Below are 19,366 nucleotides of genomic sequence, written 5' to 3'. Positions count from 1 at the left end.
GTGCCTTGGCACAGTATTTACTGTATTTACTGTACAATCTCTATGTTTCTGAGAGCTAAGTTTGATATATTTCAGTGCAGAGAATTTCTTATACAAAAATAAAAAACTTACTGTATTTCGTTAACTAATGTCACCATGATAAAAATAAATACTGTTAAATTGTACTCTGGCTTTGCAAAATGAATGGAAGAGAGTTCTAGGTTGGAAAAAATTCCACAAAATTAAGAACAATGAAGGAGATAGAGCCAATCATATAAATTCATTTTTAACTTTTTAGAAAACAATATAATTTTAAACTATTGAATTTGAAAATATTAAGTAAACAACTTTACAGAAAAATGTAGATTGCCTAAATTTTTCCAGGAGAAAATAACTTCAAAAATCTAGTAATTGTAGAAGAAATGTTTTAAATTACCAAAATATTTCCAGAAAAACAAGCCAGATCTACTCTTTTCCATGCTTGTTCTTTGAAACTTTTAAGGAGCATATTTAGCCACGTTTTTAAAAAATAAAGAAGAAAAGAAAAAAATCTTTCAAAGGCAGATCCATTTTATGCAATATAAACTGTGCCAAGGCATGGGGGAACCTAGAACTCTCTTCCATTCATTTTGCAAAGCCAAGAATAAAAGCTATAGACCAATCTCACTTGTAACTATAGATATATAAACCCTGAGTAAATCCCTGCCATATCACATCCAGCAGTTTATTAAAGGAATAATAATATGACCAAGTAGGGTTTTTTTTTCCCAGAAGTGCAAGAGTATTTTAATTTGGAGGGATATGAAAGAAGGCTTGGATAAATGTGGAGACGTGCCATGTTCTTAGATGGAAAGACTGAAAACTATAAAAATGGCAGTTTCCCCACATTAACCTAGTCAGTCTAATGCAGTTTCAGACAGAATCACAATTAGATTTTTCTTGGAATTTGACAATGATTCTAAAGTTCATCCTGAAAAAGGGGATGAGAATAGCCATTTTGTTTTAAAGAGTATTGAAGGGGCTTGGTACTATCAGATTTCATATCAGCTATGAATTACAATAATTAAAAACAGTATGGTACTGATATGATAGCCCTCAAAAGTATTAGATTCTTATTTAAATATTTTTAAATTAAGCCACAAAATATCTAGAAAAAGATGAGTGAACATTTATATAGTCTTAGGGTGAGAGAAGCTTTCTAAAGTATATAAAACCAAATTTAGGAAATTAAAAGATAGCTACATTTAACCTGAATACCAAATTTCAAAACACTATAATCAGTAAAGAATATAGAGAATATAGGTGAAAGATGCTTGAAGAAATTAAAACATTGGACTGAGTTGCCATTCCGGATGTACCACTAACTCTCAGTATGAACTTGGTCAGGTCGCTTAATGTCTGAGTGTCTCAGTATTCTCATAAAGATAAAAGAGAGGACTGGATGAACCTCCAGGCTTCTGGGGAAGATTAGTTACAAAAATGACCCCAACGATTTCTCCCATCCCTGTATGTTTGTCCCTTTGCAACTTGACATTGCTTTTTCTCCCATGAAGAGGTGGGGTAATCTTTCCCCTACCCTTGAATCTGGGCTAGCCCTGTAACTTACTTTGACCAATGGAATGCAGTATAAGTGACCTTATGTGATTTCTGAATCTTAGCTGTAAGAGACCTTGCAGCTTCCATTGTCATCTTAAAATGATAATGTGGGCATCTGAACAAGCCCGGCTAACCTCCTTGAGGATAAAAAACCATGTGCCAAATGAACGCAATCGTAAGAGTAATCTCAGGCAAAACCAGCAGAAAAACGTTCAGCTGAGCTCAGGCAGTTGCTGGCGCACAGCATTGTAAGTGAATGAAATAGTTGCTGTTTTAACTCTCTCTATCTCCAGAAACTCATAATCAAAAATTAAAATTTGAATGACAAAATGAGAGAATGTTGCTAGCATCTATACAACTCTTAAAATCTTTTCAAAATATCCATAGTGATGAAAATGTTCTAAAACTGGATTATGATAATGATTGCACAAGTTATATAAATTTCAAAAAAATCCATTGAATTAGTACACTTAAAATAGGTGATCTTATGGTAGATAAATTATATCTTAGTAAAGCTATTAAAAATGTACATAAGCAAGCATTTTAACAGAAATAATGAAGGTGGTCTGGTCTGACCTTTCTCTAGTAATTGAAACAAGATAACCATTTTTGCCTATCAGAATTGCAACATTGCTTTGTTGGTTTGGTGGTTGTTTTTATTATTATATGCATTTTAAGTTAGGATGTAAGGAAATGGCCAAGGTATATTAACTGAAAAGAAGTAACTTACAAATCACTCTGTGCTCCATATTGCCAATTATGTCAAAATTTCCATAGGTAGGCTAGAAAGAAGACTGCAGGAAAATGTACCAATATGATATACCTGGATGATAGGCTTGTACTTGACTATTATTTTCTCTATAATTTTCAGTTTAAAATTTTTTCTGACTACTATGTGTTCCTTTTGGAATTTTAATTTGTTTTTTTAAATAATAAAAATAATTCAAACGATTCAAACATTTTTTATATGAATATTTTTAAGGCACTTGATCCATATTGCAAAATTTCCCTCCAGGAAAGTTCTACCAGTTACACGCCCGCCAGCAATGTTCACTTTCATTTTTTATTTTAATCTAATTTTGTTTTAGTCTGCTCATATTTCTAATCTTGTCATATCCCTTTTTAATATTTCTTTGGGGTTCCAACAACTCCTAATTTAGTATTCTCATTGAATTTCATTAGCAGCTGTTTCATTAGTAGCACAGAAGAAGGATTAAAGTGTTAACTAGGATAGACTTTGACAAAAACTCGTAAAAATGTATGTTATTATCTTTGAAAAAATCCTATTTAATCAAAGTTCCTCAGAAATCTGTCTTTGGTACTTAAGGGACAGAATTAGCCACTGATAATATTCTAGACCTTAGTTTGTGTGGTTCTATCTCAGTGGGAATGCACATGATGTATCTGGATTCATGTCATAACAAGGCTTAGTGAGGTTCTGTGTAGGTTCAGATCAATTCACTACCCTTTGCTTTCACTCTTCAACAACCAAGACATCTACCTTCAGTTTGGGTCTTTGATCATTTGATATACACACAGATTTCTTGTTTTGTAAAATATCTACCAGAATAGATATATTCTGGAAGTATTGTGAATAAATCTTTTTTTCTTTACTTGAATCCCATTTTAAATGCACTTGGGATATTGGCAAAGTACACTTTTGGTAAAAACAAAAAACTGTTCCCTCTTTTTTATGCATAAAATGTCACATTAAATTTGATTGATAAGGTGCATACATACATACTCTCACTTTCTATTATCTCTACTAATAGATGACTAATGCAAAATATTGAATATTTTTTTTAAATCAATACTTAATTTTTTAGAAATAATTAAAGACTTAACTCTGATATACCCCATTCAGTTCCTAGGCCTACTTCTGTTAGAAGATAACCTATAAATAATTCACGAAGCTGACATTACTCACTGTATTGTGATGATTTTTTCTGGGAAAATCTTAGCAGCTGTTCTAATATAAATTGCCAGTTATCAGTAGTTGGGAATGCAAGTCAACTTTTAATTATGCGGAGCCTGATTATTCAGACCACAAACTGTTCGTGCCCTGTACTGCTCCTTCCTGCTGCCTACCTTTTAGCATTTTCACTGCTCATTAGCACGTATACCAGAAGGGAGACATTAGACAAAGAGGGGGAGGAAACTAAAATCTGTTAAGCACTTAGGAGAAGCTCTGATGAAAGATTTCAATACAATTTGTAGAATTGTTGACTAAAATTGAGTCATTTGGATTCTCTGTGAATTTTATATATTCTATTCTTGTCCTCCATAGCAACGATAATAGAATGGTCTTCAGAGAGACAATATTATTCATATATTTCATGTTTTCCTTTCTAGAACATTTTCACATGATAGTTCATGATATTTTCTCTATTCGTTATCTTTGTACCGAGACTACATTATTTCTTTAGAAATTAGTGTATTGAGATTCTTTGCATCTACAGCGATACCACAATTATCTGATGCTTTTTCAGTTTTCCAGAAAACTGAAAGTTTCCTTTTAAGTACCAATATCTTTCATATTTATCCAGTTTTGCTGGAAATACAATTTCCTCATATAACCAAGGCCACTGAACACAATTTAAGCCTTTCTGGATGCTCCAGCTTATCTCTGTTGTGCATGTTGCTGAGATATGTATAGCTATTACAAAAACCCATGCAGATATACTATCAGTCTTAGGAACCTCTGGTTAAGTGAAATGTTGTAGTTGTAGTAAAATTTGAGTAGTGCAGTGTTTTTGTTTATTCTAAGGCTGTTGTTATTCTTGTATAAGTTTTTTGCCTCCTTCTCCAGCCTATCACCTGTTTCTTATTCAGTTTCTGGACTCTTGTGGGCTGAGAAACTGAATAACCAAGCCAGTTAGAACTGTGGCTAAAATAAGAGCAAGTAGGCCTGCAAAAGAGTAAAAGAACTCACATGTGAAGATAAGTGAATGAGCTGTGGTGCAAAAATAGCCTCGCTGCTTAGAAGGCTTTTTTTTCCTTCCTAATATTCAATCACATAGATAAATTGCTGGTTAATTGTGTTTCAAATAAGAGATTGTTTAGGACATGAGACTATCTTAAATAAAGCTAGTCCAGAGTTGAGTTTTTTTTTTTTCAATAAGAAATACTGCTTACTGATTTTCCATAAAGTCGAGACAAAGGACAGAACGAGCAGGTAAGCACAAGAACTATTGATTTTGTTAAATATATAATCCTGTTTAGTTTGGAGTAGTAATTAGATTACTTGTTCTGTTAACCAACCAAAGACCAGATAAACAAAAGAACTTAAACTATAAAAATCTTTGGAAAATAACCTCAGCAGATACTCTGGTTTCTGTGTCCTTAAGAACGTTATGAAACTGTCTGCCTAGAAAGCTCTCTACTGATAATTCCTTTTTTATTATTTTTTATAAATTTTAATCTTTGTTTTTTTGTGGTATTGAGACACAATTGTTAGGTTCTAGGATTCTGGTGGACTTTTTGTGTGTTCATTTGCTTTGCTTCCTGGGGACCAGAGTTTGTTGTGAGTCATGTTCCATCTGATTTATAATGGATCCGGCTGTGGGGCTGTGACTCAGATGGGCTGCAGGCCCAATTGCCCAGCTCATCTCCTGAGGAATGGATGGTGAGACCAGGACTAATGTCCTGACACATTTTTCCTTTTTCTTCTTGCATTTTCAGAATCTAAAGAGAACATCATTACCAACAGCAAGCAGGTTCGCCTTGCCACAGGCATCTTCCCTGTTGTCAGCCTTCTGAACCATTCCTGCAGCCCCAACACCAGCGTGTCCTTCATTAGCACTGTCGCCACCGTTCGGGCATCAGTGCAAATTGGAAAAGGGCAAGAGATTCTCCACTGCTATGGTGAGCCATCCTTCCTCGCTACTGCCTTCTCTTGTCCAGCAGAAAAGGACAGGGTGAATTAGAATGAGCAAACAACTGGGCAGGTGCCTTCACCTGTCCAGTGTTTGTTTCTTAGAAGAGGCAGTGCACACTTAGGAGGGAAAAAAAGCCTTCTTACTGGGCCCTGTTGTCTAAACTATCATGTATGCCACTGCTTAATTCCCACAAACTTTGTATTCTGAAAATGAGTTAGGAACAACTTTTCAGCTTCTTTTTCTGCCTGTTCCTACAACTTGGAAGTTTATTTCTATATCTAGTTCCACAAATGTTTGAGTAAAAGGGTACCTGTAACATGATGAATAACTGACCAGACCCTCTCCTAAGCTGAATTTTTTAACGTAATGCTTGACTCTCTCTTGCTTTAAATATTGGCCAAGTGTGATCTCACTGCAGGGCCTCACGAGAGCAGGATGGGTGCTGCTGAAAGGCAACAGAAGCTGAGATCTCAGTATTTCTTTGACTGCAATTGTCCAGCTTGTCAAAATGAGAAGCACAGAACCACTACAGGGTCCAAGTGGGAAGCATTCTGTTGTAACCGTTGCAGAACACTCATGCAGGTGAATCTCTCTTCTCCCTTCTCTTCCTGATTTCTCCTGGAGTTCAGTTATCCAGGCAAAGGCCATAAATCTTTAGGAAGAAGCCATCTGGGCTTATAGGTGCTGAGAGCTGTACTCTCTCTTTCCTTTCATCCCACCTTCCTCACTCATTGATTTACTCTCTGCAGGAAACACAGGGAAAGGTTAGACTTAATAATTTTTCAAGAGAAAAATTTGCAAGAGCAAATAACAGAAATTCCCACGTAAACTGGCTTAAGCGGGGAAAAAAAGACTGGGAATTTATTTGCTCAAGTAAATCACTAAAAGGTCCTAAGATAGGAGTACTTCAGTTACAATTTGATGCAAGGGCTCGTAATATCACCAAGACCCAACTTTTCTCTCTACCTCCCTCAGCTCCATTTTCTCTGTTAGCCCCATCCTCAGACAGACTTCCCTCTTGTGGCAAGATGGCCAAAAACATGCTCTGGTCTAACAGCGGTCTGCGCAAAACTGTTCTTGAATTTCAATGACCAGATACTTGTGGCTAGAGGAAAATGAAAGCAAATAGTTTTCTTCCAGCCATTTGGGCCAGAGGAATAGGCCAGATCTGAGCCACATGTTCACCCCCTCAGCTACCAGCACTTGACTATGGGAGGGTGGGAGAGGATCCTCAGGAGAAATCAGGTTGCTATTGGCAAATGAGGGCATAGATACTGGCATTTAATAAACAGCAAATATCTATCTCAGTGATTTTCTCTTCTGCCAGGGAATACAGTATTCTTAGGGGAACTGTAAGTGGAATGTAGAGCTGGTTTGTTGGAAAGCTAAAGTTACAAACCCAAAGTTAAATGGGGGGAGGCCTCACCTAGCATCTTTTCCTATTAGTTTTCTCATGGCTTTTTCAGAACCACTAGAAATGTGTCTGTCAAAGTCCTGGCCCCAAAGAGAGATGCAAGAAGGGATATAGAGCTGGAAAAAATCGTGAACTGTACCAGTTTAATTTTGGTTGTAAAAATTAAATCTCGGGGAAATTGGTTGCTGCTTTCATTAGAATTGCTGCTGTCAAACCAGATTCAATCAGGCTTTGGTCAGGTTATATTATCACAGGAGTCTCTTTCCCCTTATAAGGTTAGAAGCTATGGAGTGACCTTATGATATAAGCATATGTCAGTATTGCTAACCGACTCTGGTATAGAAATAAAGATAAAACTGACTTCCACAGGGAGATGACGTGCTGAGCTGCGGCAACACATCTTGTACAGAAGCAGTGAGCAGGGATCGCCTAGTCTCTCAGTTACAGGATCTTCAGCAGCAGATTAAGATGGCCCAGAAGCTTCTCAAAAATGGTAAACTAGGTGAGACTGGCTCCTTGCTTTGGTCCTCCAGCCCCTTCTCTTTTATTCATTCAGATATCACCTTGGACTCAAGGATACTAAGAATTGACTTAAGAATTAAATTTAATTATCCCCATGACAGCCACAAGATGGCTGTGTAGGCCAAGGAGACCAAACCCTAACCAGCTCAATTTCTGTGGTGTCCTTGAAACCAGCGGAGATGATTTAAGCCATAGTTTTCATGCATCAGATAGCTAAGTTAGAGTATCCCATATAACTAAAGTGTTATCCTTGAGATCCATGATCTTTGTGGATATCAAGAAATTCAGTGTCATTTATTTTAATTCCGAGGCCAAATGACCTAATTTCCTAGAGAGATTGTTCTGCCCTCATTAGAGCCTCATCTGTCTTCTAGAGAGCAATGGGGCCTGTGCCCAATGGATAAAAGTATCCTGCTTTTTTCAGAGAAGGAGTTTTAGAATCCCTCGTCACCCTTGAAAAGTCTGCCTTAGAGCTTGATGTCATGGGAATTTATTTACCCTACTTTATGAAAGTTGACCTTTAGCTTAGCTTTCCAAGTCAAGGGAAATAATGACCGCAAGTAGAAACTCAGTAAACGTGGGGAGCCCTCACCCAGCACCTCTTTGTATTGAAAGAGAAAACATAAGGGCACAAAAGCTTTATTGGAACAAACATTGTGGGTTGGTCACAACCCAAGGAGACAAAGTGAAGTTTCCACATTCAGCCTGACTAATATAGAATTTAAGAGCTGTGTTCTCATTTCTAGGGCTGGGTTTGGGTCTATAATGAGGCCACTTTCCTTTGAATTGATAGAGCAAGCCATTCAGCTGTTGTTGGGGTGCCGGTATGATGCTGAGAGCTTCCTGCCTGCGGAACACAGTGTGGTGGGAGAAATTGAGGATGACCTGGCCCAGGCCTATGCTGCTTTAGGTATGGCATGTGTCTTCATTTTTGGCTCTGGGGAACAATTTTGCCTTGTGTGATGGTTATGACCCTGGCCTCATCTGGTTGGTTATCTCTTAGTCTTTCAACTGAAGCAACTCTCCCTTCCATTTAGCTTTCTTCACCGTGAAAATGTTCAGCCACAGTTGATTGCGGTTCTTTTCTGGAACAAGATTTTTCTTTCTTTACAGGGGACTGGCAAAAGTCAGCTGCCCATCTCCAGAAGAGCCTCCACGTGGTTGAGGTTCGCCATGGGCCATCCAGTGTTGAAATGGGCCATGAGCTCTTCAAACTGGCCCAAATCTTTTTCAATGGGTAAGTCTTTCTCTTGTTTCCTAGCACTTCGCCAGGCTACATACTGTTCTATCTTTTATTAGGCTCTTCTGTATATTACTTTTTTTCTATGGTGCTTTCAAGCATGTTGAAACTTCTTTATTTCCCCATTAAGATCCTTTCCTTCTGTTTTGCTGACAAACTTGAAGCTTTAGAATTTCCTCCTGAGGGATATGAGTAAAGCTCTTAGCTCTGAAGGGAGTTTCCCAGGGAGAACTGCCAAGCATCCCCACCACCCACATCATAGCAGTTCTTCTCAGTCCTCCTTGGTTACACTCCCTTGGCACTCTCATTCTCAGCACCCTCAGCTCCAGGGACTCTCCCTTCTCCCTAGTCCTGTTCCTTTTAAAGCAGTTGCTTTCAACCAAGAGTAATTTTGCCCCCCAGGGGGCACTTGGCAATGTCTGGCAACATTTTTGATTATCATGACTCAGAGTGAGACCAGAGTTGCTGCTAAACATCCTACAATGCACAGGACAGCCCCTACAGCTAGGAATTGTCCAGCCCCAAAGGTCAATGGTGTCAAGGTTGAAAAACCCTGCTTTAAAGGTTAAAAGGAAAGAACCATGCTTTAAAGGTAAAATGGAAGGTTAAAAGGAGAGGTTAAAAGTAATGAGTTGATGCCTCATCCACTTTTGCAGCTGAAATCATTGGGAGGCCCTAATTTCAGTATTTCTGGATGGAATACCTCCAGCCTTGAAAAAGCTGCCATTAGTGTATATTGGTATGAGAAAGTGTTTGAAGCTTGATCCTATGATTATGAATGATGGGTGGACCTGGTACCTGAGACATAGAGACAGTCCATTTGATCAGAGAAGGAGACAAAGAGGTTAGATCAGGGATTGACTTGGTTACCCTAAGATGAAGACTCCTGAGTAAACCTTGGGGTAAATATATGAGTAATGCTTTGAGATTTTCCTATTTCTCAGGATCCTGGAAACTATACTTTTTTTCATAACTTGGTTCTCAAACTCTGCCTTGCATTGTATTTGTGAAAGTTCTCTTATTTGCCCTTCTAGTCTGTAAGATCCTTGAAGACAAAAATGTTCTACTTTATATTTTTCACAGGGTGTGAGTAGGCCCTCACTCAGTTAAGGTTTGCTTGACTGAATGAGTGAATTCACTCCCCTCATCTCCTTTGGTTCAGGTTTGCAATACCTGAAGCTCTGAACACAATACAAAAGGCAGAAAAGGTTCTGTTGGTGCACTATGGCCCTTGGAATGACGAGATCCAGGAGCTACAAAAGATGAAATCCTGTTTATTGGACTTGCCGCCCATCCCTGTGGGGCCTTCAGTGTAGGGTCCCAAGGAGACTTTGATCCACAAGAAAGGACCCAGTAGAAGATGAATTAGAGGGATTCTGTTGCAATTGAGCTGTCACCAGGAAATACAGGACTTGCCTGACAGTCACATGCCTAGTATATGAGGAGTGGGGAGGACTTGGAAAGCATTGCAGTTGGAGATATGTTCACCTATTATTTTGATGAATGTTTCTTGAAATAGTTAACTGTCCTCTAGTAAAAACTCCCAGTTCTCAGAAAAGACTTAAAACTAGTATCTGGAGAGCGTAGGCCCTTTAAAAGGAATTTTAGCTCATCTGCAGGCATCTGGATGTTAGCCTGGGGTTTTGGCTAGACGCCACCTCACTAAATGATGATAGTCTGTTTCCCTGGAACATTCCTATGGTTTCTAGTAGTAATGAAATGTTGTGTACCACTCCAATGGGAGCTTAAACTCTTAGTAGTTGTATTGTAATTGAAAAATAATTATAAAGCAAGATCAGCGAGGCTCCTTACCTCTAGAGACACAGTTTCATTTATGATATCTAGCTTCCTCAAATCCTTTGTTAAAACTGGTGGAATATAAAATATGAATAGAAAAATAAATATGGGGCTATTCTATTGTCGAGAAATTTTTTCCTTGGATGGCAACTCTAAATTTGTTTTCTGCCAGTTTTCCAGTCCTTATTATCTGGCTTTCATTCTGTACTCTTGGGAGACTCACTGACCAAAATACTAATAAAATCAAGCTTATAGCAATGACTTTATTATCACATGTGCCTCCTGTCTGAGTTCTGTTTATTAGCAAGCCTGAAAAGAGATGACTTTTTTCCTACTAGACCTCCCCAAGCTGGCAAATAAAATACAGATTGCATAAGTACCAAGTAAGGAGGGAAAAAACTTCAGAAGATGCTGAGGGTAGGGCATTACTGCTTGTGGTTTCAAACTTAAGAGACAGAGGTAAGGGTTATAGTGCTCTTCTACCTAGATGTGTAGCAACAGTTTAGGCCTCATTCTGTTCAGAAGGCTGGGAGACGCTCTGGCTCTGAACCCTGGTGGCCAAGTGGTTCAGATGAGATAGTGGAAAAGAACACCAGGTCCACACTGCTTTGAGAGGTAGCCGACCCTGACTGTGCATGAGAAGTGCCCATTGGTTGCCACGGCATTATAATCAGGAAATGAATAGCCCTGAAGATTCCTGGCAGAAGCTTTTCAGGAAGTTGAGTATTTGGAACAGAGTTTGTACTCAAACATTTGAATGAAGGGCCGGCAGAATCTCATTTGTTTTCCTTTCTGCTAACTCACTCTGGCAAGGCAGTGGCCAGTGAGATTTCTTTGGTAGAGCTAACTTTTTCAAGAAGAAAAATTTTGTCCTGTGGATAATTTTGTAGTTATTCTGTTCCAAACACTTGACGTGTTTCACGTTCCTGAAAAAGGTCCTGTTGTACTTTGTAAAATAGGCATACTTCCTTAAAAGGAATATGTTTAGAATTTTTACATGTCAAGTCTCATTTTATGTGTACTTGAGAGCTTTCTTTAAATGCTTTATAAAATAATTATATTCTGAAGTTATAAATTACCTCCCTTATCTGTCCATGTGTTATCCTTCTGTGTTGTCAGGTGACATTAGCTTGACTAGGTGCATATCTGTGCTTTCATTAAAACCTGAAGTCTGGTTTATTTAAGATTGTGGAGGCACCAAATGCCCTCCGAGGGGGATTAGTGGTCCTGGTGTAAACACTCCAGGGCAGAGAATCAGTCCCTGCCTTATACAATGCAGATAACTAAAAGTCCTTATAAATAGTAACTTTTTTCAGAGTTTAGATAGGCCCAGGCTATAAGTACAGGACCAGCAAATTCCTAAAAGGTTATTTATCTTCATATTAAATTTAATATAGCTCAGAATAGGAGGAGGAACAGGGTAACAAAAGTTAAGGATAAAGCACTTTTATTGCAAAGTATACATTGAAACATTATAGGGGCAGCCTTCATGTAATGTATAATCTGCTGTCCCTCTAGGGTTTTCTTCTAGGGTATTTGAACATTAAACTGGAGCATTAAGTGCCCCTGGGGTCTAGAATTTTGCCTATGAAGAGAAGGGCCCCTGTGTCTGTGTCCCTCAGTACAAAGATGAAAGGTTGGTTAAGGTGATAATCCAGGGGGAAGGTGAGGCGCGCAGGTTGGATCCCTGGGCTGGGGATGGTGCCTGCCCCATCCTCATTCCACTCAAAGCCAGCTCGATGTTCCACTTCAGTAAGTTTAATAAGTTTGCCTGTGATCTTGCTGAAGTCTGGTGAATCGAACAAGGATTGCAGCTCTGCAGAGGTTGAGAGAGATTTCCATTAAAACCTTGACTTATCCAACACTCCAAGGAAGAATACAATTCTAAATCTTAATTCCTGATTCAAGGACGTAAGTAAGCTGTGAGGTATGTAGGGCTCTGGGCTGGTTAAGGGTTAAATGACTTGCTCAAGAGCACACAGCAAGCGAGGTTAATATTAGAAACCAGGTCAACAAACCTGTCTTGAGAGGCAGTGTTCTGAGTTCCTGTTATAGGATGTATGCTCATGGGGCTAAGGAATGAGTCTGATAAGGAAGGGAAGTTCAATCCTCCCTTTCAACACTATGTATTAGAATTAAAGACTCATCGATAGTCTTCCTACAAAGTCATGGAGCCTTTGAGTTCTGCTTAGCAAGGTAGAAGGCTCAAAGATTCAACCCCACCCACCCCAAGAGCAAAGGGGTCTTGCAGACATACTCGTCTCCCGTAGGGACTTAGTGACTTCTTCTTCATAACTCAGCTTCAGCTTAGGGACAGTCAGAACTGCTTGAACAGTCTTCAGTTCTCTGTCTATGTCATGAATAAACTCAGAGGTGAGGCTCTCTTCTATCAAGGTCAAATTCTGGGTCACTTTCAGAGGCAGGAAGAAGATGACACTCATGCTGCCGGTCAAGGGCAGCTGGGCAATCTGTAACAACAGAGGAAAAAGAAACCACATGGGTTAGTCTTTTGGGGCCCAGGAGCCTAGGTATAGGTTCACATGCGCGCACACGTGCACGCACACACACGCGCACACACACACCCCAGCTGCCTTCTCTCTTATGGTGGGGCCCTGGCTTTGCTTTCTCCAGCCCCTAATGTATTCAACAGTCGTCCCTCTAGGATATTGCTTTCTGGAAGCAAGACCTCTACTGATGTTCCTTAAAAGAGTTGACTGATATCCTTTCTTATCTTGGCATAATACCAACTGAAGTTATCTGATGAAAGAATTTTTTCCTGTGGTTCTAAGGAGTTAGAATTGAATTCCAGGTCTGTTTCCTCCCAAGGTTTATCTGCCAACAGTTACTGATCATCTGTTACATATGGAGCCCTGGACTAGAAATGGGAGTGTTGGGCACAATGACACAGAAGCCGCAATAAAATGGATCCTTTGAGCAGAGGTTCTTAATCTAAGGTCCATGGGACAAATGGTGGTAGGGGCCCCAACAGCCCCTGAAATTATGTACAGAAATGCATGTGTGTGCCTAGATGGCATTCCTTTTGAGTGTTTTCAGGTGCTTTGTCAGAATCCCAAAGAAAAAGGTTAACAACTACTGACTTCTTTTAAAATTAAAAGATTTTAGAATGTAAGCAGTTTGGAGTTTGTGACAGTTTTTGAAAGTTTGTCTTTGAATTCTAGAAATAAAAGTTCTCCCCCCACCAAAGGAAAAAAAAAAGAGAGAGAAAGAAGGAAAGAAAGAAAGACAACAAAACACCAACATTTGAGTGCCCAATCTGGAAGGCCCATCTCCCATTTCCTTATTAATTCTTACAACAAACCCTGAAAGGGTAAGTTTGGACAACTATCCACCTTTAAGAAAAAAAGACTCAGAGAAGCTGTTCACTTGCCTAAAGTAACACAGCAGGCAAAATTTAGACAGCTATCAGATCTCAAAGGTGTTTCCACACTGTCTGTCCTCTCCACCCACCCACGACTCATCCCTCTCCTACAGACCTTGCAGCTGAGATCAGAATCCAAGCCATAGCGTAAAACGGCCGTGGGGTCTGACATCATGGGGACTCTCACAGTCCTCTCCTCATCCAAGTGGAAATCCTGGAGGGAAGTCTTTCTGGAGTCAAATTTTGTTACCCACTGCCCTGGAATGAAACAAATGGAGTGCCCTGAGCCCCGGGAGACCAGAAAGGCATTGGGACCCGGTGAGACCAAAGTATATTGTTGAAAATTGCCTGGCTAAAGGACTCTTAATTGTCAGAGGCCCTGACACATCAGGGAATAGGTAAATTCAGAAGGAAATATTTTGATGTTATTGATTTGACCACCTGGATTACACAAATTCTGTGATGCCTGGGAGAAAAGTTAACATGAACGCTTCTGTAGTGGTGTATCTGGGAAACAGAATCAAAGGAGGTCAGAGCTGGAAGGGAACCTGACATCTCATCACCCCTCTCATAACTGAAAAAGCACTGAAGCCCAGAGAGGTGGAGTGACTTGCCAATGCTCACACAGCAAGGTGATGACCAAGCTCCCTTAGTTTAACGTGACCTTTTAACATGCTGGTTTGTAACTGCTTCTTTCACTTCCTGGAGATCAATGCTTCAAGTAGGGCTTTTCTCCAGGAGTTTAGGTTCTTGCTATTGCCTGATAGGCGGTTATAAAGCATTTTAAGGGGAAGTTGCCTAAAATCCTACCCAAGACTTATCTGATTGAGATTGGCCTCACACTGGACCTGTGGAATAGTCTTGGGCACATCACCACAGCCTAAAAGAATGTTGTTAGAGAACTAACAGTGGTTTATCGAGTACCTGCTATGTCCTGGGAACAGTGCTGAGCTTGTATGATGGGAGAAGATGTAGAAAGGGTGCCTCTGAAATAAGTGTATTGTCCCTGTGTTAGAGATGAGAAAATAGGCCCAGAAAGGCTATGAAGCTTGTGCAGGGCTCTACAGCCAGTAAAGGTGGAGCTGGGCTTTGTCCCTTGTCTGACTCCAGCCAGAAATCTAACAGGGCCCCGGCCCCAAACAGGCACAAGAGTGGTGGTGCTTTCTTCTCTCCACAAGCCTCATACTTCTTAGGCACTTATCAGACATTTGCCTTGGATTAGATGACAGCAGATAGCCCTCAGGCAAGTACATTTCTCAGCTCCTCCTCTGGCTTTACCGCTGAGATCTTATTGAATTAGGTCTTTGACTTCCCCTATTCTCACCCTATCTGACACTCACCATCCACCCAAAAGAGAAGTAGAGAATCCCTTACCCTTGAAGTAAGCCACCCCAAGAAGGAGAATGCTGATTTCACTGGACAATTCCTTTGTGGACTTAGCGATTTTCCCTTTCATCTGGGCCTGCACCCAATTGTTAATCTCCTGGAGGTCCAAGCGAGAGTTCCCGGTCAGGACTCTGGGCCTGATCCCATATGACTTTTCCAGTGGTGCGACAAAGCTGGATTTTATCCGCAGCTCTGGGAAGAAATGGAGCAGGGTTAGTGTACTCTGAGGGCTAAACAAGCATCCCCTCTTTGAGAGCATGCCAGGCCTAAGTTTTGATTTACCACTCAGCAGGCCCTGACTTTCTGCCTGGCAACTTCCGATGACTTGCCAGGACTTTGTGCCAGCTTCCCCCAGCAGCGCTGGACAGGGAACTACACATTTTGCTCACTGCTGTTTCTCTTCATGTTACTGCCCTCCTCTGACCCTCCCTTCCCACTGTCTCCCTCAGCCCACTTCCTCTTTCTGATCCTCTTTGGGCTCATGGGGCCCCTTCCTGCCCAACAGTGCCAGGCCTGTCCTGGATATATGTGGCCCACTGTTTAGAAAGACCTGCTCCCACCACTGCCCCATGAAGCATAGAGCCCCACGCTCCTCAGGCAGTCCAGACTAGCACACTCACTCTTCTCAAAGATGATTCGGGAAGCGCTCTTGAAGTTCTTCTGAGGGGCTGTGATGGAGGCAAGGAGTTCCTTGTAGGTACCGTGGATGTCTGGGTTGGTGATCAGGTCATAATAGAGAGCCCTGTGAATGCTGGATTCTGTCCGCTGTTCAGCTCCTGCCAGAGAGACAAAGATATGGGCCTCTATAACTATCAGGCCCCAAATCAGGCCAGTTCCCACTATAGGACAGGGACATTATACCCTCAGTCTTTTTGTCTTTTGATACTGGAGACATTCTAGGTGAGCAAGGAATTTGAAGGCAACAGAAGAAATAGAGATTTTCCTAAAGTAGGCTAAGAGCATCAGGCCTAGAGAGAGAAGGGTGGGAGTGAGGGGTACAAATCCCTGTTCTTCTCCCATCACAGTATTTACCAGATTGTTTTGCAGTTACCTGTTTATTAATGTCCCCTGTGAACTAAGCTGTGACCTGAGTGAGGGCAAAAACCATGCCTGCTTATGTGCATATCCCCAGAACCTAGCAGAATGGCTGGCACATAATAGAAACTCATTTAAGGAATGAATGAGTGTCAAAGTCACCATGTCAGTAGGTGGTTCTGAAGCCACACACCTGCATCAGCAGTGCTCAGCTCCCTCCCACTCAGGCCAGTCTCAGTACCTCTTGGGCCCCCTTCCCCCGCACACCTCTGTTGAAGTGTCTCTGGGGCTTAGAGAGCCATAGATGTGGAGAGGCCAGATGGCAACTCTAGGATTCTAGGGCTTTCTGCCTTAGCAGGACTCACCCAGCGAGAGTGCAGAGAGCGCAGTGGCCACGCTGAGTGGAGACAAGAGCACATTGGCAGTGGGGCTCATGCTGGATCTCACGCGGTACAGATCATAGCCGAAGTTGGAGACGGCTGCTGCGAGCTTGTTCACAGGGACCTTGAAGAAGGGGTCCTCCTCCTCCACTGACACCCCTGTGGTGTCAGGGGCCGGGGAGCCCTGTGTTTGTGTACAAGAACCAGTGGAAATGAGTGGTGGATGACTGGTCTCGGGGCTTTGAGGGGGATTGTTTTTCGGGCTCCCTACCTGGGTATGGTAGGTTTAGCCTAAGGTTAGAATGACGTTGTGCTCCCTGATCACGCAGGAGCTCTCTGCTAGGGAAGAGCAGCCTAGAAGAGAGATTATCTGACCAGGTTTAAATACTAATGACCTGTGAGCTTCAGGCCTGTGACACACTTAAGAAAAAAAAAAAAAAAGCAAGGAGCCTTCTCCTCTTCCAAGAAACCCTGTTCTCAGGCTAGCCCAGGCTTGCTTACTGCTCCCAGGTCTCTTTCTGGACCCTCCTGTTAATTTCCCTGTCTGTCATGCCCTGATCAGATATCAACGCCTCCACTGCAAACTTTCCCTGGTCACCCTAATCTGAAGGAAGCTTTTTGTTTTTTGACCTTTTTTTTCAGAGTCAACCACCACTTACGTATTAACTACGCACCACGTGCCAGGCTCTGTGCTAGCTCTTTTCATTTGAGTTACTTCATTTCATACTTATTGATGTATTTGATACCCAAAAGACTAATATATCAAAAGACTGAGTTACTTGAAGGCAAGAACTGAGTCTTTTACATTTCCACCCATCTCCAGCACCTATAGAATAGGAATTCAGTAAATGAAATATAAGTGATTGGCCACAATAGCTCTGTAAGAATGTGTATTTTAAATCTCATTTTATAGATAAGGAAACAGACTCAGGTAAAAGTGACTTGTATAAGGCCACAAAGCTGGTGAGAGGTAGAGCCAGAATTCAAACTCAGAACTCACAACAAAGTCCAGGGCTCTAGCCAAGATGCCCTGGCTGCCCTGGCCCTTCATGTGACAGTCACTTCCTCCACCTCTACAGTCACAGATTAGGCTTCTCAGCATCTGCCTTTGCAACCCCACTGTGCTCCCTCTGCACAGGAAAGAGGCCTTTCCATGCTCTTACATCGAAACAAATATCCAAAAATACCACCCATTCAGTGAGACCCACAATAATGCAAGGTAATGAGAAAAGGTCTTCACTGAAAAGACAACCCTGGTTTGTGAGAGTGCTGTGCTTTTCACTTTTTTTGAATCTTATTTTTGTCTTCACTATATTCTCTGAAAGGCAGGGCAAGACATTTTCTCTGTTTTGCTGATGGAGAAACCAAGGTCCTATCTAGGTGTAAAGGCCAGAGCCTGACCTGGAACCTGGGTATCCGCTGAGGAGGGACGGCTTGCTCAAGTCCCCGTGCCCCCTCCTCATCCCACTCTCCACTAACCTCCTCTGGGCTGCCAGCGTTGTTCTGGCAGCTGCCGTGCCCGAGGAGGGCTCCAGTCCAAAGGAGTAGCATGAGGACCTGCATCCTGGGGCCTGCAAGAAAGTGAGAGGTGGCAGGCCGCTTCACTCACCCACCACCTTGCACCACCCAGGCCACCCTGGGAAGGGAACAGGAGATTGGCAGGACCAGGCACCTTCCCTCCAGCCTCCCCAGGCTAGAAGTGGACCCTCAGCTTGATGATCCCTCTCTCTCATCGATTCCCCACCCTTCCACCTGCCTCATGGCCCACAGTCCTATTGTGAACTGTGCTTTCACCCCATAGTCTGTGTCAGGAGACCCACCTTCAGACCTAAAGCTCCAGGTCAGTGAAGACCCAGCAGTGGGCTCCTTTGTGTAGATATGATATAGCACAAGTGCACACTAGGGCTTTTCCCTGGAGGCACCAGACCAGCTCATTACATAGGATTTGGGGCAATGTCTAGTAACAGAATGGGGCAGAACCTATGTCTCGTGTAGAATCACAGAATACAGAGAACGGAGGCATCGGTCCAGCCCTTGCTATCTCAAAGAAGTTCTCAAACTCCTTGAATTCCTCTGGCCTGGAACCCGTGGCCTCATGAAGGACTCATTCCCTTCTCAGACAGCTTTGTGTTAAGAGCTCTTACTTTCATGATTAGGAGTTCTGGGTCTAGGGTCAGACAGCCTGGTTTCAAATCTCAATTCTGTGTCTTAACAGCTTTCTAAATCACAATATCTTCTCTTGTAAAATGGAAATCAAGTAGTTCTTAACTATTGTGATGAGGATTAAATTAGATAATGCCTTAATAGCAGTCACCAGTGCTAGAGACAGTTGAGCTCTCCAGTGGTCCCTGAGCCAAAACATGTCACTACAACTGGAACGCCAGGGTCCCCTTCTCACCTACAGAGCCAGGTCTTCTTCTCCCTACCAGTTCAAAAATAGCTCTTACACCCCAAGGGCCTTCTTTCCTTCCGGTTAAACAACCCTGCCATTTAGTAAGACCACCCAAGCTCCTTCACCTCCCCAGTATCTTCTGACCCAGCTCTGGTCTGGCCCCTGGGCCCTGGAGTCAGGATATGGGGATGAGAGGGAATAAGGGAGCTGAGGATATTCACAGATAAGATCCTCCAAGAGGCCTTCTGGTTAGAAAGTGGGACAGTGTCTCAGCAACCAGGACCTTTAACTGGTCCATGATTTCCCTCCATCCATACTGCAAAGTCAAGAATTTATAATATGTTTTTCCTGCTTCTCGCCTCCCCTGA

The 19,366-nt window shown here is 41.8% G+C and overlaps 2 protein-coding genes across 4 annotated transcripts in view; one reads left to right on the top strand and one right to left on the bottom strand.

Annotated features, from left to right (window-relative positions):
• Positions 1-13,556, top strand: part of SMYD4 (SET and MYND domain containing 4) — a 35,029-nt gene extending 21,473 nt beyond the window's left edge. The window contains exons 6-11 of one of the 3 annotated variants that reach the window (XM_015599367.2): positions 5,257-5,439; positions 5,872-6,035; positions 7,237-7,369; positions 8,183-8,299; positions 8,503-8,626; positions 13,253-13,556. In XM_015599367.2, coding sequence (XP_015454853.1) covers positions 5,257-5,439; positions 5,872-6,035; positions 7,237-7,369; positions 8,183-8,299; positions 8,503-8,626; positions 13,253-13,346 — 815 coding nt within the window. In that variant the 3' untranslated portion in view covers positions 13,347-13,556. Of the gene's footprint in view, positions 1-5,256; positions 5,440-5,871; positions 6,036-7,236; positions 7,370-8,182; positions 8,300-8,502; positions 8,627-9,712; positions 10,699-13,252 lie in introns of those variants that run through there. The other 2 variants (XM_006925072.3, XM_025041567.1) reach the window with 2 other exon arrangements.
• SERPINF1 (serpin family F member 1) overlaps positions 11,848-19,366 on the bottom strand; it is a 10,338-nt gene continuing 2,819 nt past the window's right edge. Inside the window, exons 2-8 of the mRNA XM_006925071.3 lie at positions 18,086-18,177; positions 16,592-16,790; positions 15,812-15,967; positions 15,180-15,383; positions 13,921-14,063; positions 12,684-12,894; positions 11,848-12,242 (exon numbers count right to left, since the gene is read on the bottom strand). Of these exons, the coding sequence (XP_006925133.1) occupies positions 11,983-12,242; positions 12,684-12,894; positions 13,921-14,063; positions 15,180-15,383; positions 15,812-15,967; positions 16,592-16,790; positions 18,086-18,169 (1,257 nt within the window). The 5' untranslated portion in view covers positions 18,170-18,177 and the 3' untranslated portion in view covers positions 11,848-11,982. The remainder of the gene's footprint in view (positions 12,243-12,683; positions 12,895-13,920; positions 14,064-15,179; positions 15,384-15,811; positions 15,968-16,591; positions 16,791-18,085; positions 18,178-19,366) is intronic.

Source organism: Pteropus alecto, unplaced genomic scaffold, assembly GCF_000325575.1.
Source record: "Pteropus alecto unplaced genomic scaffold, ASM32557v1 scaffold98, whole genome shotgun sequence".
Taxonomy (NCBI): Eukaryota; Metazoa; Chordata; class Mammalia; order Chiroptera; family Pteropodidae; genus Pteropus; species Pteropus alecto.
This window is presented reverse-complemented; position numbering and strand designations above follow the sequence as displayed.